Consider the following 25,040-nt stretch of genomic DNA (forward strand, 5'->3'; position numbering starts at 1 on the left):
AAAATGCTGGGCATTAGCAAAAAATAAAGATTTCATCCAAAGTTATCGAAAGGAAAACCCTTCGAACAACTACAATCTCTTAGGTATTTCGCAAGCTTGTCGACAGAAAATGGAAACTATACAGAGGCAACAAGAATCAGAACATGCATGGCTAGAGGAGCTTTTGCAAAGTTGAGAGATTTGTTGACGACAAGAATTCTGGTGGAACTAAGTAGTAGATTCCACAAATGTTTTGTCTGCACTTAAGTATTCAATGGTATTCAAACGAAAGTGAAAACATACTTGGATAACTTTGAAACGTGTTGTGAAGATAAATGCTAAAAGTAAAATTGATTGACAGAATGAGACAAGAAGTAAATCTAAGAATAGGGGAGGCAAAAATAATAAGAATAAGAAAAATATTTTGGTGGAGTTAATATCACCAACCTTTTGCCTGCAATGAAGATTCATCGAAAAAAAGGTAGCTGGGAACATATAGAGACGAAGAAGAGAGTGCTCAAAGTGCAGTATGAGATTTAAAAACTTAAGCATGCATCAGAAGATTAGGAAGGGACACAGGTGAACAAAGAATAGAGAATGTCCAGTCGATAACTAAGACAAGAAAGATACACACAGGAAGAAGAATCGTTAGCTAGCATCGAATCAACGTACTGACATCATGTTGAAAGCCTTTAAAATTACAGAACTTGTTAGGGTGACATATAACGGTTTTCAATGTGCATACAAAGGCTAACTGGCAGTGTAAAGGATCTTGGCATCTCAACAGAATCATCTTCATGGGACAGGACGTAGAGTCACAGGGTGTGAAAACAACCAGCAGTTTAACCGATGCTACAGTGTCCAGTGAGACAGATCATTCTGCTCGCGTGTCATAAATCTTTGTAATATGGCAGGATGATTGTCCGTTCTCATTAGGGATATTAATCTGGGATTATGACCTGTTTAAGTTAACCTCAGTTTATATTAATTTCCACATTCACGAGTATCAAATGGTTTTAACAAACATAGTTTAAATGAAGAAAGGGCAAAAATGTATGCAAACATACAGAAAAAACTACAGACAAAATTAGGAAAAGGCGACTAATATTCTGTGGACACCACCAAAAGGTGTGGTCTTTGAAACTGAGAAGAAAAATTGGACAACGTTTTAAACAATTGAAACACAATTATTAATTCAGTTAGAAAAGTGCATGAAAATCTTAAAGAAACTGCCATAAAGAAGCAAGAAATAGAAGACGAAACAAAATTCAGTAATAAAATTAAGAAGCGGGAATTTTAAGAATGCTAAGCAGTTCCATTATCCCAGGGAAGACGGTGAATCTGCCTAGACATGATAGAAAATTGTGAACTGATTAAAGAGGTAACAGACAAATGCGTATAGGCAACTCAGCCATTACACGGTCCATCTGACCAATAACGAAAGAAGGTGAAACAGAGAGTGTAAAACTGCGTCAAAACTCTGAAATCCTAGAAATGTAACCTTGTAAGTTCCATCAACTCATATATGTTTCCATTTTCAGTGTCTCGTGAAATAGTTAAAAAATTACGTTACCTCTCTGAATAAAGAGAAAACTTAAGTCCTTGAAAATACCGAAAAGTAAATTTGTAAACATTAACTGTATACAGTAAATTCATCTTCAAAATAATCGTAATCATGATATACACGCCTTTCGTAACTGTTTCAAGTTATGCATTCATCTTGAGAGCGATTTAATGTCCAGAATGATTAACTCGGTTGCTGTCCACAGACAATGACTCCACATGATTGATGCTCTCGATGCTGCTGCCGTCCCATGGATATTATAGTGTTCCGAAGACAGCTGTACAACTGAATACTGTTGCTCAGTAAAAGGAAATAACGATGTGGACTGATGTTTAAGTCCTGTTTCTGTGTCTAGTTGCTGCTATCACTTAGATGTGCTATGTAAAACTACTCGTTCAGAATAATACTCAACTGTTCTCATTTGTGGAAAAATAAATGGTAACAGTAAAAACCGCAATTTATTTTAGTTCTACTGGAGATAACTAGTAGTTGTAATAAGCATCATTAGATCAAGATTCCACACAGCATGAGGAGCCGGCGTAATATCGCAGGGAATCGGTGACTGATGGATGTATTACAGTGTAGCCACTGTGTAATACCATATGAGCCACCAGTCATTGGAGTCAGATATCAGTCACCATAATGCATATATTATGGTATAACTGCTGCGTAATACCAGAACCTATCAGTACTGTAATGGATATCTTGTGGCATGGCCTCTGTGTAACACCATGAGGTCTCTGTGCCTCTGGTGTCAATCTTATGGTATAGCTGCTGTGTAATACCACGAGTCGATTGCGTAAAAAGCACCTAGTGTTAACCTAGGTTTCGGGGAGATAACTACACCTTCTTCAGAACAATGAAACCCACAAGAGCCTACGAAGACCTTTGTCAATGATGAAAAGAACATAATAGCTATACATTTATAAAAGAATAAAAGGTAAAACACAAACAGTACATGTGTAAAAAGTCTAAACCACTACTAACTTAATGGTGTAACCTCCAGCTCACACCGGCCTATGTTCGATGGGCGGTGAGTTTATGGCGGGTCATGGCCCATTGAACATGGGCCGCTGTGAGGTGGAGGTTACACCATTAAGTTAAGTAGTGGTTTAGACTTTGTACACATATACTGTTTGTGTTTTCCCTTTTATTCGTTTATAAATGTATAGCTAATGTGTTCTTTTAATCATTGACAAAGGTCTTCGTAGGCACTTGTGGGTTTTATTGTTCTGAAGAAGGTGTAGCTATCTACGCCGAATCCTAGGTTAACACTAGGTGCTTTTTACGCAATCGAGGCGGGTTTCTAATTTTTTTAATGTATTAACTAACGATTGCTGACGCGCTGCGATGTTGAAGGTTCTTAATACCACGAGATTATGATCACAGTAATGGACTTGGTCGAGAAACGTTTATTATAACTGAAACCAACTGCCTCCAGTTGAATGAAAATATAGCACGATTTGAACTATTACAATTTATTTTCATATCAGTTACAGTTGCTGTGATTCCAGCACGTAGTAATGATTTCTTAATTTATGGAAAACTTTGTTTCTGTGTCTTCAGTGCATCTGAAAATAGTGCGACCTGTCGATTTAACGACTGAATCTGTATAGTCCTGGCAATTACTTTGATTCAGTAGTAAACAACATCATCGACAACGTTGTCGTTCTTTCGTATGGATTACTTCTTTCAGCTGCTGAGGAACTGTTCGTAACGTCTGCTATCCACGAGTGATTCGAAGTGGTTTAACGGAGCACGTAACGTCAGAAGTGCACTGCAGTGGGTCGCCACAGCAGTCGGAGCCTCTCCAGTCCAGTGGATCCGGAGCTGCCGCGCCGTCGGCTGGGAGTCACCGCAAGCAGGTGGTGGCCGGCGGGCTGGACTACGCAGAGGCCCAGGCGACCGCGGCGAGTAGCGCGGGCAGCAGAGCCGCGGCGTGGCAGGGGCAGGGCGCGTCGTGCAGGCCGGAGCAGGCGGCGAGCGCAGCCAGCGCCAGACGGCACCACACGTGCCCCCACCAGCTGCCCGCCGGCACCGCCGAGTTCTTGCCGCGCTGCATCGCCGCCGGGTGCTCCCCTGCAACGGACCACCACCAAAAACATTCACATTATGACCCGCAAAATAACTAGAAAAGAGGTTTGAATCGGATCATCACCAAAAAGATTGATTTGACGACATCTTCAACAAAATAAACAGGAAAGGAGTTAGAATCTGACTGATGTCAGGTAAAGTGGAAGGGCCCCCCAAGGGTTAGCTCTGGGTTCATTGCTTTTCTTCAGGTACAAGGTGATTCAGTAGCCCATACCTATGAGTTATGCAACCCGCAACCCCTTCAAATAGCACATGCACGACTTTCGTATTCTCTCACTTGCTATGAGCAAACTGTGGTGTCACCGCCAGACACCACACTTGCTAGGTGGTAGCTTTTAAATCGGCCGCGGTCCGCTAGTATACGACGGACCCGCGTGTCGCCACTGTCAGTAATGGCAGACCGAGCGCCACCACACGGCAGGTCTAGAGAGACGTACTAGCACTCGCCCCAGTTGTACAGCCGACGTTGCTAGCCATGGTTCACTGAGAATTACGCTCTCATTTGCCGAGACGATAGTTAACATAGCCTTCAGCTACAGTTGCTACGACCTAGCAAGGCGCCGTATTCAATGGCTATAATACTTCTGTATCATCAAGAGCAATGTTCTACAAATGTGGATTAAAGTTAAGTATTCCAGAAGCTACGTACTTTTCTTTATAGCATTCATTACGTATCCTGTTTCAGACCTCACGCCAGACTGCTTGAGTTTAACGCGTGCATTTCGGCCTTGTCTAGCTATACAACACAAACTACACTGAAGCGCCACAGAAACTGGTATATACTGCATATGAAAATACACAGTTATGTAAACAGGAAGAATACGGCGCTGCTGAAGGCAATGCCAATATAAGACAACAAGTCGACATAAAAGTTTTCTGGGTATAGTACCGCGTCATAATGTAAAAACGACTGCTGCTGGAGAAAAACCAATGTTTCGGCCACGATTGCAGCGGCCTTCTTCTGGGTCTAATGGTGCGTTCTAGCTATGCAGCGTCATTCTTATTTTGTTGTTAGTGTTTGTTGTTAGTGTTCACTGCGCACGCCATTACGTCATAATTTTAAAAGGTAGTTAGTTTCATTGATCACTTAAGGAAGAAGGAGACGGAACTTTATTTTAATAGGTTATAGCGATGGAGGGAGAACGTGACCTCTGTTGTCTATTGACTCTTGTGTTATGTACCATGATTGGTGGTCACCGTCGAATGAGAAGTTTGCTGCTGTTTACCAACTGCTGGACGTCGGCCGCGCGGCGGCAGTTACTCGACGGTAGTGCTCGTTGTGACAGTGTGGTCTGTTGAGCTCTGATTGCTGGCAGCCAAGATGGGGAAAGCCTGAGTCCATCCTCCCTGTTCTTGTTGTTAGGGTGTTTAGATATTTCGATGGCCTCTCTGATTTTGCGTTCCGTCATAATTGGCTACTTGGCCAACACACAGACTTCGCTGAATTTTATTTCTTTTCCGCAGTCTTGCTGGTGTTCTGCCATTGCGGATTTGTTGTGTTGCCCTAGACGAATATAACACTCGTGTTCCCAAATGCGCGTTGCTATTGGCCTACCAGTCTCGCCGATGTATGCCTCTCCACATTCGCATTCCACCTTGTAAACGCCCGCAGTGTGTAATGCATCCACCTTGTCCTTAGTGGAGCCTAGCACGTCCTGGATCCTACGACCACAATAGAAGACAGGCTGCAACCCAACGCGGCGAAGGTGTTTGCCTATTCGGTCAGTGACGTTTTTCATATAAGGTAAGCGCACTGTTGGCTGCAGTTTGTCTATTTCTTGTTTATCTTTCTTGCTTGTGTTCGTCAACAAGCCTGTGTTTATCGACTTATGGCTGTAGCCATTGGCTAGAAACGTTGTGCGTAACCTTGTAAGCTCAGGTGTGATGTTTTGAGCATCACTTAGGCGCCGCACGGATTGCCAAAGAACGGATAACAGAGTTCTTCTGCGCTGCGTGGTGGTAGGATTGGGCGTGCACATACCTGTCTGTATGTGTAGGCTTGCGATATACTCTGTGCCCCAGTGTGCCGCTCAGTTCTCCTGTACACTTCGACGCTGTACTCTACCCAGAAAACTTTTATGTCAACTGAATCTGGCCGCGGAAGCATACGCAATTAAGACAACAAGTGTCTGGCGAAGCTGTTACATCGGTTACTGCTGCTACAACGGCAGGTTATCAAGATTTAATGAGGTTGGAAGTGCTTTTATACTCATCGCACCAGTGATGTGGCACAGCATCTCCGAGGAAGCCATGAAGTAGGGACTTTCCTGTGCGATCGTTTCACGAGTGTACCGTGAATATCAGAAATCCTGTAAAACATCAGATCTCCGACATCGCTGTGGGCGAAAAAAGATCCTGCAAGACTGGGACCAACAAAGGTTCAAATGGTTCAAATGGCTCTGAGCACTATGGGACTTAACTTCTAAGGTCATCAGTCCCCTAGAACTTAGAACTACTTAAACCTAACTAACCTAAGGACATCACACACATCTAAGCCCGAGGCAGGATTCGAACCTGCGACCGCAGCGGTCGCGCGGTTCCAGACTGTAGCGCCTAGAACCGTGTGGCCACACCTGCCGGCTACTGTTTAAGCAGGTGGAGGCTCTGTGATAGTGTGGGGAGTGTGCCGTTACAATGATATTGGACCCCTGATGCGTCTAGGTACGACTCTGGAAGGTGACTCGTACGTAAGCATCCTGTCTGATCACCTGCATCCGTTCACGTACGTCGTGCTTTCCGACGAACTTCGTCAATTTCAGAAGGACAATGCAACATCCCACACGTCCAGAATTGCTACAGAGTGGCTCCAGGAACACTCTATCTCTGCCCACCAAGCTTCCCAGACATGAACATTATTGAATATATCTGGAATACCTTGCAACATCCTGTTCAGAAGCGATCTCCACCCCCTCGTACTCTTACGGATTTATGGACAGCCCTGCAGGATTCATGTTGTCAATTTCCTCCAGCATTACTTCCGACATTAGCGGAGTCGAAGCCACGTCGTGTTGCAGCACTTCTGCATGCTCGCAGGGCCCTACAAGACATTAGACAGGTGTACCAGTTTCTATGGCTCTTCAGTGTATTAGTGCTGCAGAAAAAATGCAGAGGACATTTTTGTATGAAATTTAATGCAGTTAATTTTTTACTGGGATACTGCTTCGGGAGAGACTTCAGTTTTCGAATTATTCAAGAAAAATGTGCAAAAATGACCTTCAAACGCGTTTTTCTTGGATAACTCAAAAACTGCGGCCTCCAACGAAAACGTATCCCAGTACAAAATTTAACTACATTAAAATTTCTACAAAAAAGTCTTGCTTATTTTTTCTGTAAGTCTAATAGTTGACACGTGGTGAGCTACAGAATACGAAAATATCGCGAGTTGTTCTTGAAATCTTTAGTGATTACATCAGACATACAGTTAAGGAGAGCTGAATCACATTGAATATTTTGTGACATAGACATGATTAGATGTCAGCGTAACTTCATTCTTGTACAAGCTATTGGTGGGGACAAAAATTACTGGAGTTGCAGTTCTCTGTGACAGGTAGAAAACCCATACTGTGCGTTAGTGTTTTTCATGGTTAGTGTTATTCCCAGGAATTCTAGGACATATAACAGACGTGAACAGCGTCAGGTTTTGAGCGATCTCGTGTAGAACACAGAGATGACTAGCCCTCATGTGAGACAGCGTTATCAGCACTTGATAGACTCTGTAAGGGTACTAAATGCGGGTCTCTGGCTGGCTGGCTGGTCGAAAAGGTCAAAATCCAGACTTAATGGAGCATTCAGATGTGACAGTGCCCGATGTTGGACTGCATGGGAATGCAAGGGCAGGCATACTAGTCGTCAAGTTCCTGGACGACCACACCTGATTTTCCCAAAGCTAGGGTGCCGCATTGTGCGCCAAACACTTTACAACCCCATGACATGTGCGCCTGCTATACAACAATATGTAATGGATTCCTCACTTCATTCTGTAACAACCTGCACCATACCTATGCGTAAGGTCTCGTAAAAACCGTAACACAAATGGCTGTTTTGATAATGGTGGCATGACCGGGAAGCTTTAATTGGTGTGCATGGCGTCGCGATGGATCGCGGTTCTGCACTACACTGGATGACAATTGTCGGTGACTTTGGCGGCGAGATAGGGAGCATTTACGTACTTTCAAGGTTTTACAAAGGCTCAGCGGTGTTACTTCTGACGTCATGGTGTAGGGATCCATCGCATATGACTTGAGGTCACAGCTGTTAATTACTGAGGGAACTCTGTCAGCCGGCCACTGTGGCCGAGAGGTTCTAGGCCCTTCAGTCCGGAACCGCTCTGCTGCTACGGTCGCAGGTTCGAATCCTGCCTCGGGCATGGATGTGTGTGGTGTCATTATGTTAGTTAGGTTTAAGTAGTTCTAAGTCTAGGGGACTGATAACCTCAGATGTTAAATCCCATAGTGCTGAGAGCCATTTGAACCATTTGAACTCTTTCAGTACAATAGCGCATCACGACTACCCTGCATCCTCAAGTGTTACGTCTTATGCAACAGTATCGTGAAGCCATCTTTGAACAGAACAATGCTTGTCAAGACATCTTACATGTTTCTGCAATCTCTATGCGTGATGTTAAAATGATGTGGAAGTACACAGGTCTGTCCACGACTGAGTATGCGTGGTACCAGCTCGGATGTCAACTGCGACCGAGTTCCAGTGTTTAGGATATAAAGGACCAGTTACAACACTTGTTAGCCAGTTCGCCTTTTAACATGAGACGATGGCTTTGTGACACCCTTCTCAAGCGATTAAACGCACACACCGAGACCAAAAGCGTGCAATGTCGGACTGATTATTGACCTTCTACTGATGAGTGCCTTGTAAATTGGCTTGTAATCACTGAAAAAGCATCACATAGCGTCTCACACAGTGATATTTTATTTCGTTTCCTCTCCTTCTTCTATGTGAGTCGCTTCTTTTTGTAGAGCAGTGTATATCAATGATCTGCCACTAAACTTGACAGATCTCTCGAAATATTTTCGTTTCACTGATGACACAAGAGTTATCGCAAAAGATGTGGACCGTAATATAACTAATGTAGCGACAGGATAGTCAGTAACAAATGCACGTTGCGATCAGAGAACAGATTAACGCTTATCTGCAAAAAACACGTTTGTGACACGGAACTCTTGTAGGGCGATGGTTTATTGTCTCACGGTGGTCAAACGAGCTGTAAAGTAGACCATTTTAAACTATTAAGTCAGAGTGTACACGGAATGTTGTTTCCGCTAGTAGATCGTTCAAACTTCTTGTGCAGAAACTGAATGCCGCTATATTCACTATAAGAACGATCTCCACGATGACACTGAATGGTGAAGGCTGGTGTAATTCGATTACTTTCACTCCGTTGCCTCGTTTAGTGTTATAATATTTTGGGGCCGAACTGCGCAGTCAACAAGAATATTCTTAGTCCAGAAAAGAGCCGTTAAGCGGCAGTTAAGCGGTAGTTCGCGAACTTCGTACATCTCTTTGTTCAGCTCTCTCGAAATTCTAGTTCTACAGCCATTGCAATTGTATTCCGTCGATGGGTTTGTTTTTGACAATACTGACTTATTCAGAAGAATCTGCAACATTTGATCAGTGTACCCTAGATGGAAGAACGATATGCACTTAGATAAAACACCGTTAACAATGGCAGTCAGTAGATCCTGTTAGTTCGATGAAATCTCTTCGTCCCAGGGCCGGTGAATACTATAGGACGCCTAGCGCCGCCGGGAAGCATGGCGAACGCTTTGTCTCCAACAGTAGTAGTCCCCCATGACGTGATCTGTCACCTCCAGACGTTTGGTTCAAAGATTTTGCAACACCTTGTCAATCAGTTTCAGTCAGTAGTCGAATCTTATTTCAGCACAGTTGTGATGTCCCCCCTGTACTTAATTTCAGTCACACTTGATCATCATAGCTGTGACCACAAGGGAAACTATGCCTACAGCAGAAGAATAGTTCGAAGCTTTCGACATTGTTGAAGGCAGCGAGTTGGCATAGTTGGGAGTTCCGTTTTTAAACTACGCTAGCCGGAAACTCAGGACCCATTTTCACACCTTCTACAAGAACAATGAATGCGTCGTCAGAGTCACTCACAGCAGCATGGTTGAACAAATATCTGTTCTTTCCATCCATCGGATGCAAGTTGCTAAGGTTCCCAACACATCGAACGTTGTACCAGTATTATGTCTCCCGTAAAATCTGATCTCGACTCAACACTGGAACCCTTAGCATGCATGAAATCCCCGTCGCCACAACGCACCTTCCTCACATCTCCATACACTCCATGTCTTGTTGTACAGCAACGTGAACGGCTTTCCTTTACCAGGCCAGGAAATATTCCCTGGCTACTGCCTCCCCCCTCCCCCAACCCAACAATGAACAAACCTTTTGTTCAATTCCGAATAAATTGTGCTACAAACTCCTTCCTGAAAGCCTGAAATCCTACCTGCTTCCAGTATGCTAAGACTTGAAAATGTATAAATTCCATAATGCTCATAATTAATTGCTCCATCCGTAATATAGCCGTAAATTTGTCCTCTCCTCTACAGACCTACATCGTCCTTAGCATTGTCTCTGCAGCATACCGCGTCTTCAGCTGTGAAATAATCGTTCTTTACTGGTGAGAGAGGCTCAACTTTTAAGTGACAGATTCGTAAGCTATAATCACTATTAATAGAGTATAATGATGTATCTGATCTATTCTGAGGTGGACTGCTTGTGAGTACAGGGGTTGGACAAAAGTATGAAGACACTTAAACTACAACGCATTACCATGCCTAATAAGAAGTAGGCAATCAAAGCAGCTTCTAGACGTTACGGAATGGATAAATACAGGTCCCGCATGATTTCTACAGGAAGGTTATACAATAATTCTTGCAAAATAGTGGCAAACTTCAGGTAACGATGATGCAGGAGGATACCCATCAAACACCCTGCTCTCCAAACCAGACAACAAACGCTCAATGACACTAAGATATAGTGACTGTTGTGGCCAGGGGATGTGTGAAAGTCCATGCAGTCCTAGATTGTACGGGTTGTGTGAACTAGAACTATGTCGTCTTGGAATACATTATCGAAATTGAGGAACAAACCTTGTACCACGGGAAGGACCTGAACCACCAGAATGGTCGTATAATCATTGGCAGTAATGCTAAACGCAGAGTAACCATGGTCCTACGGAATACCAAGGTACGTCTGCCCGAAGCCCCGCCATGTTTCAATAGTGGGGCGTAAACTCGGCCAGAATTTAGAAACTGTGTCAAACAAGACTCATCCGATCAAGTTACGTTCTTCCAGATCTCCATAGCCCAGGAGATATGGTTTCGACACCATGGTTTCCTGTTATGGACACTTGCATCACTAATATGTTGTTCTGGAATTCTAGCTCGCCCTTCATTTCCCAGCTTATGAAGATGTCTTCTTGTTGTCGTGCTGCTGACATGGTTCGCCAGGGCGACGTTAAGCTCTCCAGTGCCTTGTGCAGCTGTCGTCTTCTTATTTTACGTCACGATCCTCTTCAATGACCGTCCGCCACACAGCATACACTTTCGCCCACATTTTTCCGTTTTCCCTGCATGCGTTATAAATATTCGAAACCATGCCCAATGAAACACCAAACTTCGGCTCCCTTTGTTATGTAAGTACTCACAAGACGAGCACCAACAATTTGCCCACGTTCGAATTCACTTAGCTCCGACAAAATACACTCGTAACTACACAGAAGAAAGTTGATCGCGGGGCTGGAAACTAGAACGTATTGGAAACACTGCAAAGGTTTGTGGGCGTGGGTAGCATCGGCACTGACGTTCAAATATGCATTTTTCAATGTGTTTCCATATTTTTGTCCAGCCACTGTGTGCTTGGTCGCAATGCACGTAAAGATATTAACGGCCTAACCATCTACTCAGTATTACATATTAGTTATTGTACAGGCTAATTTCCAACCTCGCCTAATAGGGCATTGAAATATGCTCCCAGTCGAGCAAGGTGACTTCAGGAAAAATGTTATCAGGTGCTAACGCTTACAACAGTGAATAAGGCAGGATTACAGAGTCCCCTTAAACAGCCTCCATCTTTCTTGTGTCGGACGGCAGTTTGTGATACCAGATAGAGAGAATGCCTGCCACTAAAGATTGTTGATAATAACTCAGGGAAAAAAATCGCAATACCGAAAAGAAGTTGTGGAATATAAACCAAAGTTGGTAGGCGTGTTTCTACACTACTGGCCATTAAAATTGCTACACCAAGAAGAAATGCAGACGATAAACGGGTATTCACTGGACAAATATATTATACTAGAACTGACATGTGATTACATTTTCACGCAATTTGGGTGCATAGATCCTGAGAAATCAGTACCCAGAACAACCACCTCTGCCTTGATACGCATGGGCATTGAGTCAAACAGAGCTTGGATGGCGCGTACAGGTACAGCTGCCCATGCAGCTTCAACACGATACCACAGTTCATCAAGAGTAGTGACTGGCGTATTGTGACGAGCCAGTTGCTCGGCCACCATAGACCAGGCGTTTTCAGTTGGTGAGAGATCTGGAGAATGTGCTGGCCAGGGCAGCAGTCGAACATTTTCTGTATCCAGAAAGACCCGTTCAGGACCTGCAACATGCGGTCGTGCATTATCCTGAAGAAATGTAGGGTTTCGCAGGGATCGAATGAAAGGTAGAGTCACGGGTCGTAACACATCTGAAATGTAACGTCCACTGTTCAAAGTGTAGTCAATGCGAACAAAAGGTGACCGGGACGTGTAACCAATAATAGCACTCCATACCATCACACCGGGTGATACGCCAGTATGGCGATGACGAATACACGCTTCCAATGTGCATTCACTGCGATGTCGCCAAACACGGATGCAACCATCATGATGCTGCAAACAGAACCTGCATTCATCCGAAAAAATGACGTTTTGCCATTCGTACACCCAGGTTCGTCGTTGAGTACACCATCGCAGGCGCTCCTGTCTGTGATGCAGCGTCAAGGGTAACCGCAGCCATGGTCTCCGAGCTGATAGTTCATGCTGCTGCAAACGTCGTCGAACTGTTCGTGCAGATGGTTATTATCTTGCAAACGTCCCCTTCGGTTGACTAAGGGATCGAGACATGGCTGCACGATCCGTTACAGCCATGCGGATAAGATGCCTGTCATGTCGACTGCTAGTGATACGAGGCCGTTGGGATCCAGCGCGGCGTTCCGTATTACCCTCCTGAACGAACCGATTCCATATTCTGCTAACAGTGATTGGATCTCGACCAACGCGAGGAGCAATGTCGCGATACGATAAACCGTAATCGCGATAGGCTACAATCCGAAATTTATCAAAGTCAGAAACGTGATGGTACGCATTTCTCGTCCTTACACGAGGCATCACAACAACGTTTCACCAGGCAACGGCGGTCAACTGCTGTTTGTGTATGAGAAACCGGTTGCCGGCCGGTTGGCCGAGAGGTTCTTGGCGCTTCAGTCTGGAACCGCGCGACCGCTACGGTCTCAGGTTCGAATCCTGCCTCGGGCATGGATGTGTGTGATGTCCTTAGGTTAGTTAGGTTTAAGTAGTTCTAAGTTCTATGGGACTGATGACCTCAGATGTTGAGTCCCATAGTGCTCAGAGCCATTTGAACTATTTTTTTGAGAAATCGTTGTAGATGTCGCCACCGGCGCCAACCTTGTGTGAATGCTCTGAAGAGCTAATCATTTGCATATCACAGCATGTTCCTGTCGGTTAAATTTCGCGTCTGTAGCACATCATCTTCGTGGTGTAGCAATTTTAATGGCCAGTAGTGTACATCTGAAAGACGATGTCTCTTCGGATTTCACCCCGGTCACGTTACAATGGCGGCAGTAGCTACACAATGAGGATACAAATAAGGTTTGCTTTAAATTCACGCTGATCGTGAGCGTTAGTTACCTTTGTGACTGGACTTTTTGTGGTGATGATAGTGAAGAATGCCTTCAAGGAGACGAAGATGCTATTATCAGCCGCCGGAGTGACCGAGCGGTTCTAAGCGCTACAGTCTGGAACCGCGCGACCGCTACGGTCGCCCGTTCGAATCCTGCTTCTGGCATGAATGTGTGTGTGATGTCCTTAGGTTAGTTAGGTTTAAGTAGTTCTAAGTTATAGGAGACAGATGACCTCAGAAGTTAAGTCCCATATTGCTCAGAGCCATTTGGACCATTTTGCTATTATCAAAACCTCACTGAGTCTGAAGAGGTCGTGGTATAGGGCTACGGAAAGCTCGATTTTCCTTCGGCGGTATCGCAGGAAGACATGGTAGGAATGTAGCCACTGTACATGTCTGCTTGCAGCATTGGTCACAAGAAGGTACGGTCGTAGGGAGACCGGACTGCGGACCGCAAAGTGGGAGTGGGAAGACCATCGTGTTCGGCGTATGGTTCTGGTGAATTGTACCGCATCTGCACCAGCAGTTTGAGCAGCAGTTGGCACCACAGTGACACAACGAACTTTTACAAATCTGTTACTTCAAGGACAGATCCGAGTTAGACGCTCTGTAGCTTGCATTCCACTGACCTCACATTGGCGTCATTTGCGACCCCTATGGTGTTAAGCAAGAGGTCACTGGAGGGCACAGTCGAAACAGGTAGTGTTTTCTGATGAAATGTGGTTCTTTGTCGGTGCTAGTGATGGCTGCGTGTTGGTTGGAACGTGAGCAGTTGACGTCCTGCATCCAACCTGTTGCATGCTACACACACTGGAGCTACATCTGGACTTATGGTCTGGATTGTAATTTCGTACGACAGCAGGAGCACTATCGGGCTTATCCTATGCACCCTGACTCCAAATTTGTATGTCAGTCTACTGATTCGATATATTGTGCTACCATGAACAGCATTCCAGGACGTGTTTTCAGACAGAATAACGGTCGCCCGCATACCGCTGCTATAACCTAACATTCTCTACAGAGTGTCGACGTGTTGCCTTGGTCTGCTTGAGAACCATTTCTGTCTCAAAAGGAGAACATGCGGTACATAATTGGACGACAACTCCAGCGTCATCCACAAACAGAATTAACCGTCCCTGTATTAAACGACCGAGTGCAACAGCTATACTACTTCATTACACAGACTGACATTCCGCACCTGTGCAGCACAATGCGCACTTGCATTCAATATTCTGGCGTTTACACTGGTTATTAGTATACCAGCATTTCACAGCTACAATACCTTATCTCACGCTTACGTTAACCTGTGATCGTGCAAGATTAATCACTTAAATACTTCACCTAGACAAATGTATTCCGCAATTTCATTACACTACATTTCTTTATGTCAGTGTTTTCCGATGTCAGCAACCAGCAAGTTCTGCTTAACAAAATGCTATCTCATTGACTGTTTCCAGTCTTTTTCTGAATGGAACAGCTATAAGACGGCGAATATTGAACAATAGCCTGATTAGTGATTTTGGCTCCCATTCTGTTTAACTTATATATCTGTAGCATGCCAATGACTGTCTCCAAGAAAATCCAGTATGTAGATTTCCTGTACTATAATACTTCCGAATTCCTGGGAAGATTGGAGCCAAAGTACAAAAGCAGACAAATATGCCGCAAGATCCACCGAACTCAGCTGTGAGAAGCAAAAGAGGGAAACTAAGTTAATAAGGATGTAAGGCAGAGTTGCAGCTTTTAACATATGCAGTTCAATTTCAACGACGTTCAGGCCATGAAGTAAAAGGAAAGAATTTACGATGTCTTATAAAAGTGCATGGGGAAGTGCTATCAAGTTAAATTTCCCTGTCTGCTTTGCATTACGAGACCTGTTGAATAATGCACAACATTTTTAGCACAAAAGGTTAAAGAAGGCAAAGACGAAGGATATCTATATCTATAAAGCTACTCGGCAATCCGCACTTTGGTGCCTGGATGAGCGTTCATCCAACCACCTGCAGACCATTTCACTACCATTCTGGCAAAGCAGGGGAAAAACGAACACATAAATATTTCTGTGCGAGCTGTGATTTCTCTTATTTTGTTATGTTCATTTCTTCTAATGTGTCTGGAAGCCAACAAAATATATGAAGTTGACATCGAAATTTCGTGAAAGGATCGTACAGGAACGAAAAACCGACATTGACGTAATGATTTCCACCCCAACTCACTTATCATATCTGTGACATTGTCTATCCTGCTTCGTGATAATACAAAACGAGCTGTCACGCCTTTTCGATGTCTTCTGTTAATCCTACCTCGTGATTATTACATACTGTACAGCAGAACTCTAGGAGAGGATGGACTAGCGTAGTTTAGGCAGTCTCTTTAGCTGACCTGTTGCAATTTCTAATTTTTCTGCCAATAAAACATTTGCCTTTCCCCCAAAATTATCTACGTGATCATTCAAATTTAAGTTATTCGTAAGAGTAGTTCCTAAGTCTTTACTTACATTTACAGCCTATAAATTTGTATGATTGATCACGTAACTGAAATTTAAAGGATTTCTTTAGTGTTCTTGTGGATGACCTCACACTTTATCTTCTTTAGAGTCGATTTCCACTTTTCACACCATACATATCTTCATGCTTTTTCATTGTTTTTCATTCTCTGATGACGTAACTAGATGATAAATGAAGGTATAAAAAATGGTTCAAGTGGCTCTGAGCACTATGGGACTTAACTTCTCAGGTCATCAGTCCCCTAGAACTTAGAACTACTTAAACCTAACTAACCTAACGACGTCACACACATCCATGCCAAAGGCAGGATTCAAACCTGCGGCAGTAGCTGTCACGCGGGTCCAGACTGTAGCACCTAGGACCGCACGGCCACTCCGGCCGGCGATGAAGGCATAAACAGCACAGAACGTACGACGGCAGCCATAATGTCTGCTAAATCGTTTATACAGATTAAGGATAGCAAAACGCCTTTAATAGTTCCTTGCGGAATGCCAAATATCCCTTATATTTTACTCGATGGCCTTCCATCGACTGCTATGTACTGTGAGCTTTCTGACAGGAAATTACGGATCTAGTCGAACAGCTCAGAAGATAGTCCATAGGCACGCAATTTCATTAAAAGTGTCCTGTGAGGAACGATACCAAAATCCTTCTGGAAATAAAGAATCATGGAATCGCTTTCAGATCCCCAGCAATTACTCCGTGCTAATATAGAGCTAGTTGCATTTCATGCTTCACAGTAACGATATTTTCGGAATCTTTGCTCTGTGTCAGTAGACCGTTTCCTTTGACGTAATTCACAATGGTCGAACATTTTTGTTCCAAAATTCCACTGCAAATCGACGTCAGTGATATGGATATGAAATTTATCGGATGAGTAGACAGGAGAATAAAGATTTGCTTGACATCAATTTTGGGAATCACTCAGTAGTGGAAGAAGTCATGCAACTCCATTCTAGGAACTTCGAGTAGACGGGATGGCTGAAGCAGAGAGTTACCAGAAATAGACTGCATCGGACGGAGAACAAACGTGTTGTCCTGGTATATAAAATTGCTATGGATATGAGGAACGGGTTCCTGAATGCAACACAACATTCAGAGGAAGTCAAACTTCGACCAGAGTAAAGCTGGAGAAGAAGCAACTGAATGTTTCTGAAACAGGGCGCTATTCAGAAGTGTTAATAATTAAGTGGACAGATAAAGTACGAATCATGAAGTACTAGAAAAGCTAACTGAGTATAAAAGCGTAGGACGTACCTTACCAGAAGAAAGGAGACGTAGGCAGGACGTCTTCTATGAGAATAGCGGAAGAAGGAGAAATGAAGGGTGGAAATTGTAGGGATAGACAAAGACAAATTATAAATATACAGAAGGCAACAGAGGAGCAAATAGGAAATAGACAAGACCTAGGAGAAATTCTTCGATAACACAGGAGGTATTGAATTTCATTAATGAAAAGGGAAAATACAAATATGCTGTAAGTGAAGCAGATGAAAGAGAATTAATACGTCTAAAAAATGAAATTGACAAGCAATTTCGGAATAGCTAAGCAGTAATGGCTATAGGACAAATGTAAGGATTTAAAACGATAATTCAGTAGTGGAAATACAGATGTCGCCTACAAGAAATTAAAGAGACTTTTTGTAAAAAGAGTCGCAGCCGTGTGAATGTCAATAGCTCAGATGGAGAGCCTGCGTGAAGCAAGGAAGGGAAAACTGAACGGTGGAAGGGATGTGTGGAGGGTCTGTGCAAGTGAGATGAACTTGAAGATAGTATTATAGAAAAGGTAGAGGACGTAGATGAAGGTGATGTGGGAGATACGACAGAGCAGTGAAAGACCTAAGTCGAAACAGAGTCTTGCAGTAGACGAGATTCCGCCAGAGCTACGGATACCCTTGGGAGAGCCACCCATGACAAAACTGTTCGACCTCGTGTGCAGGGTATATGAGACAGCCGAAGTATCCTCAGAATTGAATAAGAATGTAATAATTCCAATGCCAAAGAAAGCAGGTGCCGATAGGTGTGAATATTCTCGAACATCAGTTTGATAAGTTATGGTTGCAAAATACTAACACGATTTCATTACAGAAGAATAGAAAATCTGGTAGAAGCCGAGTTCGGGGAAGATCAGTTTGAATTTAGGAAAATATAGGAACATGCGAGGCAATATTGACGCTACGACTTATCTTAGAAGTCAAGTTAAGCAATTGCAAACCTATATTTTTAGCATTTGTAGACTTACAGAAAGCCTTTCACTATGTTGAATGGAATACGCTCTCTGAAATTCTGAAAATAGCAGGGCTAAAATACACGGAACGAAAGGATGTTCAAAACTGTACGGAAACCAGATGACAGTTACAAGTCCAGGGGGGCATGAAATATAAGCAGTAGTGAGAAGGAATTGAGACACGGTTGCAGCCTACCCCTAATGTTTTTCAATCTGTACTTTGAACAAGCAGTGAAGGAAACCAAAGAGAAACTTAAGATTTGCGGATATTGCAGTTCTAAGAGAGACAGCAAAGGACTGGAAAGAGGAATGGAACGGAATAGACAGGGTTTTGAAAGGAAGATATAAGATGCAAATCAACAAAAGCAAAAGAAGGAAATTTGAATGTGGTCGAATTAAATCAGATGGTGGCAAGGGGATTAGATTAGGAAATGAAACACATGGTAGTAGATGAGTTTTGCTATTTGGGAAGCAAAATAACTGATGATGGCTGAATTAGGAAGGTGGTAAATTGTAGACTGGCAATGGTAAGAAAAGCATACCTGACACTATAGGAACTTGTTACATCGAATATAGATTCGGTTGTTATGAACTCATTTATGAAGTATGGAAGTGAAATATTCACGATAAGCAGTTTAGACAAGAAGAGAGTAGACGCTTTTGAAGCATCATGCTACAGAGAAGGTACTGAACAGAAGCGGGGAGACAAGGAATTTGTGACAAAACTTGACTAAAAGGAGGGATCAGTTGATAAGACACACCGATTTAATACTGGATTGAGTTGTTTGTCTGGGGGGGAGGGAGGGGAGAGGGGCGGAAGGGTGAGAAGGGGGATAGTAGAGGGAGATCAAGAGATGAATACAGTAAGCAGAAGGATGCAGTAGTTATCCGGGGTTGAAGAGGTGTGTACAGGAGAGAGTAGCATGGAGAGTTACATCAAAACGGTCTTTGAACTGAATACACAACAACAGCAACAGACGAAGACAGGGATATGTGAAACAGAGTGTGTTGTTTGTATCAGTTACGTAGATATGAACGGATTAGCTGAAGATGGGAAAAGGTAGGATGACGCACTTATATCAAACAAAACAGATATAAGGTAGAAAAAATTCCCCGATAAATAAGTGAACGGAACTCTGAAACGTCACATGTTATGTGAACTAACACGAAAGAGATGACCGAGCGAACGTGGTAGTAACCGCCAAACTGTCGGCAGCGTTCGGCGCCGCCAGACTTCTCGTCGCGGACGGAAAGAACCGACTGTGTTGATCCCTTAAGAAGATTTGGGTCGGCCAGGCGTGGTGCTCCTAAACGCCGTCCGCCGCCCGCCGGGTCTAAATTGTGGCTTGTCCTTCGCTGCTCCTGAGCAAACTCGCCAGGCGACTTAAACCGGATTACGGATGCCGGAGCGGCTTCCCTCCATTAAGGGCACTTACTTAGCAGTAGACCACCACCAGCAGCAGCTGCAAGCATCGCACTTGCTCCTCAGTGCAGTGTGCAGTCCATGCTAATAATTTCAGACACCGCTGATTCTCACTAATTAAAGACGTTGAAAGTGATCCGTCATATTCATTTAATACGTTGTTTCCGGATTCCGATGCCTCTACCCTCCTGCGTGTGATGGATGAAAATATCGAGATGTATGCGGCTCTTTTTCTCTTTTTCAATCATTGCATCTATGTTTCATTATCCTAATCCAGCTTCCCATGACCTAACTGTGTATTCTGATTATGTCTGGTGCAAGCAGCGTGCCATTCTGAGCGGAGAGGCTTACCAACAGGTACTTTGGTATGAGCGTTTACGCAAGGGTTTGGTATCAGGTGATAGTGGTCCCTGCCGTAATGCTATCCCCCTGTCTGCCTTCCGTTGCAAGCGACCGCTGAACAGTGGATTCGCCAGACAAATTATTGATAATTTTGAAAATGTGCCTTTATAGAGAAAATCTTAGAAGAAGCCCAAGATACCTGCAGGTAGGCAACCACTTGATACACCTCGGAGCTGAGTTGGCTTCTTGCCCACGCTTGGAAGTATTTCGGACGTTTTCCCTGTAACAGGCATGTTTTTAAAATACTTAATAAATTTGGGTGAGTACCACCGAGGCTTTTATCGAACTGGGCGGTCATAGGGGGACCGTTTGCCCTTTTATGGACGGTGATGGTAATGTCGCACCCCTCCATTATTACTCCAAAGTGACGCGTGAAGCGGGAGCACTGGAAAATCATAGGAACCTTTTGCTGCTTCTAAACTTGTTCCGATTTCGTCGAATGTCTTTGACTGGTCTCTAGTGGTTCCACCCTGTATACTACAGCAAACATTGCTGCCGTACTGCTCTTCAAACGGCTGCGATCACGCTAGTTTGTGATGCGGGCCTACAGTCTCCCTAGAGAAGCGTTGAAACGCTCGAGCGTGTCTGCAGTGTGAAATATTTTCCTGTTGCACTTCATACAGAGAACTGTCGTTTTTGACCTTGAAATGTGTGGGAAACAACGCCCCTCGGTACGGAGTGTAATCATTGATGCCTTTAGTTTCAAATGGTTCAAATGGGTCTGAGCACTATGGGACTTAACATCTGAGGTCATCAGTCCCCTAGAACTTAGAACTACTTAAACCTAACTAACATAAGGACATCACCCACATCCATGCCCGAGGCAGGATTCGAACCTACGACCGTAGCGGTCGCGCGGTTCCAGACTGAAGCGCACCTTTAGTTTACAGGTCCGTCTTGATCACACAAACTTTTACACTACACTATTACCGTTTTAGGCTACTGTCGTCTTCAGATCTAATATATTTTAATGTAGTATCAACGTCAAACTAAACATGTAGGTACACAGTAAATGTATAGTTATATTTTGTCTCTTTATTATGTTACACCGTGGCCACATACAGATTCTGAAAGTAGATATTTGATTTTTAATCATACTGAGGAACACAAGTAGACCCATATAACAATATAGCGACAACGAAGACTACACTGAAGTTTAAGATAATCATCCTTAAGAATGAAGGTGGAAGAAAGTGGGATATTGAAGTACAGAGTAATGATGACTCACGTTTTAAGTTCTATACGTATACGGATACTGCGACAAGGAACACAACAGTATGCAGTTCATCTTAAGAGGATCGGAATCTCTAAGAAGGGTTATCGCAGAATTTACACAGACAAACATAGGCACATTTAAGTTAACTGCGAAGAAATCTTGGGTAACATAAGAGATGCTTCAAATGCTCGACCAAAGAAATTAAAAACAAGGTCAGCAACATAAAGAGTGAAATGGGAATATCACTGTTCAACGCAGAGGAGCGAGTAGATAGGTGCTGGTAGTGCATTGAAGGCCTGTATGAGCTGGAGGGCCTCTCGGATGACGTAATAGAAGAAGAAATTGGGGTCTGTGTGGAATACATGGGTGATCCAGTAATAGAGTCGGAATTCCTAAGACGAGTGATGGAAATGGCAATGATACAACTGTTCAAAAAGGTGTGTAGAATCTGTGATACTGGAGACATATGATCAGAATTTCAGAAAAAAAAGCATTCACACAATCCTGCAGGTGAGAAGAGCAGATAAATTCGCGAACTAGACCGCAATCAGTTTAATAGCTCTTGCATCCTAGCTACTAAGGATAATAATACACTCCTGGAAATTGAAATAAGAACACCGTGAATTCATTGTCCCAGGAAGGGGAAACTTTATTGACATATTCCTGGGGTCAGATACGTCACATGATCACACTGACAGAACCACAGGCACATAGACACAGGCAACAGAGCATGCACAATGTCGGCACTAGTACAGTGTATATCCACCTTTCGCAGCAATGCAGGCTGCTATTCTCCCATGGAGACGATCGTAGAGATGCTGGATGTAGTCCTGTGGAACGGCTTGCCATGCCATTTCCACCTGGCGCCTCAGTTGGACCAGCGTTCGTGCTGGACGTTTAGACCGCGTGAGACGACGCTTCATCCAGTCCCAAACATGCTCAATGGGGGACAGATCCGGAGATCCTGCTGGCCAGGGTAGTTGACTTACACCTTCTAGAGCACGTTGGGTGGCACGGGATACATGCGGACGTGCATTGTCCTGTTGGAACAGCAAGTTCCCTTGCCGGTCTAGGAATGGTAGAACGATGGGTTCGATGACGGTTTGGAAGTACCGTGCACTATTAACTGTCCCCTCGACGATCAACAGTATCCCTAATTTGCTGGGAAGTGGCGGTGCGGTCCCCTACGGCACTGCGTAGGATCCTACGGTCTTGGCGTGCATCCGTGCGTCGCTGCGGTCCGGTCCCAGGTCGACGGGCACGTGCACCTTCCACCGACCACTGGCGACAACATCGATGTACTGTGGAGACCTCACGCCCCACGTGTTGAGCAATTCGGCGGTACGTCCACCCGGCCTCCCGCATGCCCACTATACGCCCTCGCTCAAAGTCCGTCAACTGCACATACGGTTCACGTCCACGCTGTCGCGGCATGCTACCAGTGTTAAAGACTGCGATGGAGCTCCGTATGCCACGGCAAACTGGCTGACACTGACGGCGGCGGTGCACAAATGCTGTGCAGCTAGCGCCATTCGACGGCCAACACCGCGGTTCCTGGTGTGTCCGCTGTGCCGTGCGTGTGATCATTGCTTGTACAGCCCTCTCGCAGTGTCCGGAGCAAGTATGGTGGGTCTGACACACCGGTGTCAATGTGTTCTTTTTTCCATGTCCAGGAGTGTATATAGAAGAATGGAAAGGAAATCAAGGATCTCTTGGATGACGGTCAGCTTGATTTTTGGAAAGGTAAAAGTACCAGAGAGGGAGTTCTGACGTTGTGTCTGATAATGTAAGCAAGAAAGTCAAGGCAAGTTCGCAGGATTAGTCAACCTAGAAAAAGAGTTCGCAATGTAAATGGTGTAAAATGTTCGACATGCTGAGAAAAACAGGAGTAAGTTACCTACATCTGTATCTATATCTATAATCTGCGAATCACTTTGAAGTGAATCGTAGAGGGTACGTCCCGTTATACCAGCTCTTTGGGCTTGTTCGCGTTCCACTCACGTAAGCATCACGCGAAAAAAATGGCTATTTACCTATTAGATATACTATATACAATAAGCAAGAGGAAATAATTAGGTTAGAATACCAAGAATGAAGCGCTCGGGTTAAAAAGAGTGTCAGATTACGGTTCAGTTTTTCGATCCTACTATTGTATCTTCACATCGAAGAAGAAATGATGGAAATAAAAGAAAGGTTTAAGAATGGGATTAAAATTCAGGGTGGAAGAATGTCAGGGATAGGATTTGGTGAAGACATTGCTATCGTCAGTAAAGAAGAAGAATTACAGGATCCGTTGAATGGAATGAACAGTCCAATGAGTATAGAATATGGAGTGAAAGGAAACCGAAGAAAGAGGAATCTAATGACTAGCATCAAAAAGAGGAATAGCGAGAAGCTTAATATCAAAATTGGTTAGCACGAAAAAGACGAAGTTAAGGAATTCTGCTACCCAGGATGCGAGGTAATCCATGACAGACGAAGCAAGGAGGACATAAAAAGGACACTCGCAGAGGGAAAGAGGATATTCCTGGCGAAGAAAAGCTTACTGGTACCAAACACAGTTTTAATTTGACGAGAAAATGTGAAGCGCAGCGTTGTGATGGTGCTGAATGATGTGTGGGAAAATTGCAAAAGAAGAGAATGGCAGTTTCTGAAATGTGGTGCTACAGAAGAATGATGAAAATCAGATGGACGTATAAGGTAAGGAATAAGGAGGTTCTCCGCAGATCTGGCAAGTAAAATAACATACTGAAAACACTGACAAGAACCAGGGACAAGATGATAGAACATCTGCTAAGACATCCATGGTACTAGATGAATCTATAGAGCATAAAAACGGTAGTGAGACTCAGAGATTAGAGTACATCGAACAAATATTTGAGAACCTTGGTGCAAGTACTACTCTGAGATGATGAGGCTGGCACAGGAGAGAAATTCGTGGCGGCCCGCATCAAACCAGACACAAGACTGAAGACCCCCTAAAATGTTATTGTTCTTCGGTAGTGCTACATTACCATATGCTTGCTCTAGACCTGCCCATTCACGAACGTGTTCCTCATTTTCATATCAAAATCTGTGTGCTGTAGAGTCTTTTTACGGGAGAACATAGCTTCACCTGTGTAATTCTACTTCTGGTATCTTCTCCGTTTCAGTCACGCTGTATACTTGTACTCCTGTACATTATATTGCTCTGGAATATCTGAGGTTGCGGTCACTATATTCTGATGTCTTGCACATCTCTTGCAACCACAGGAGACGAAAATAAAAGTAGCTTGCCCAAGTTTGCAACCGTGGTAAATTTTAACAGGCCTTCGGGATTTCAAATTAATTTCCTATACAATATTCAAAAGTGTAAGACGTCGCAATCGTGGAAATTTGCACCATGTCTCTGATTAGCATGTCCCTGGGTAAGGTGGAATGATATTACAAAACTAATAATAAGGAAAAAAGGAGTAGCAAAATAGTGACGGATTCTGTAATTAGAAATAGGAAAAAATCGATATTTAGCCAAGGGCAGCCTTCATATGCGGTATGTGATGTAAAATAACACAGAGCACATGTGCTGAAACCATAACTAGCTACACAGAACTGTTGTCAGTCCGCGGACAGAGTACTGAACAACATGGTGAGAAAGGGGGAGATTCCGGTTATTCTCCGTTTACTCAAGCGATCCGAAGG

General features: G+C 43.8%; 1 protein-coding gene across 1 annotated transcript in view; it reads right to left on the minus strand.

The window, feature by feature from the left end:
* Positions 1-3,428: 3,428 nt before the first annotated feature.
* The window catches only part of LOC126101215 (protein sidekick-2-like), a 390,083-nt gene continuing 368,471 nt past the window's right edge, over positions 3,429-25,040 (minus strand). Inside the window, exon 4 of the mRNA XM_049911907.1 lies at positions 3,429-3,622. Within this exon, the coding sequence (XP_049767864.1) occupies positions 3,429-3,622 (194 nt within the window). The remainder of the gene's footprint in view (positions 3,623-25,040) is intronic.

Source organism: Schistocerca cancellata, chromosome 9 (assembly GCF_023864275.1).
Source record: "Schistocerca cancellata isolate TAMUIC-IGC-003103 chromosome 9, iqSchCanc2.1, whole genome shotgun sequence".
NCBI lineage: Eukaryota > Metazoa > Arthropoda > Insecta > Orthoptera > Acrididae > Schistocerca > Schistocerca cancellata.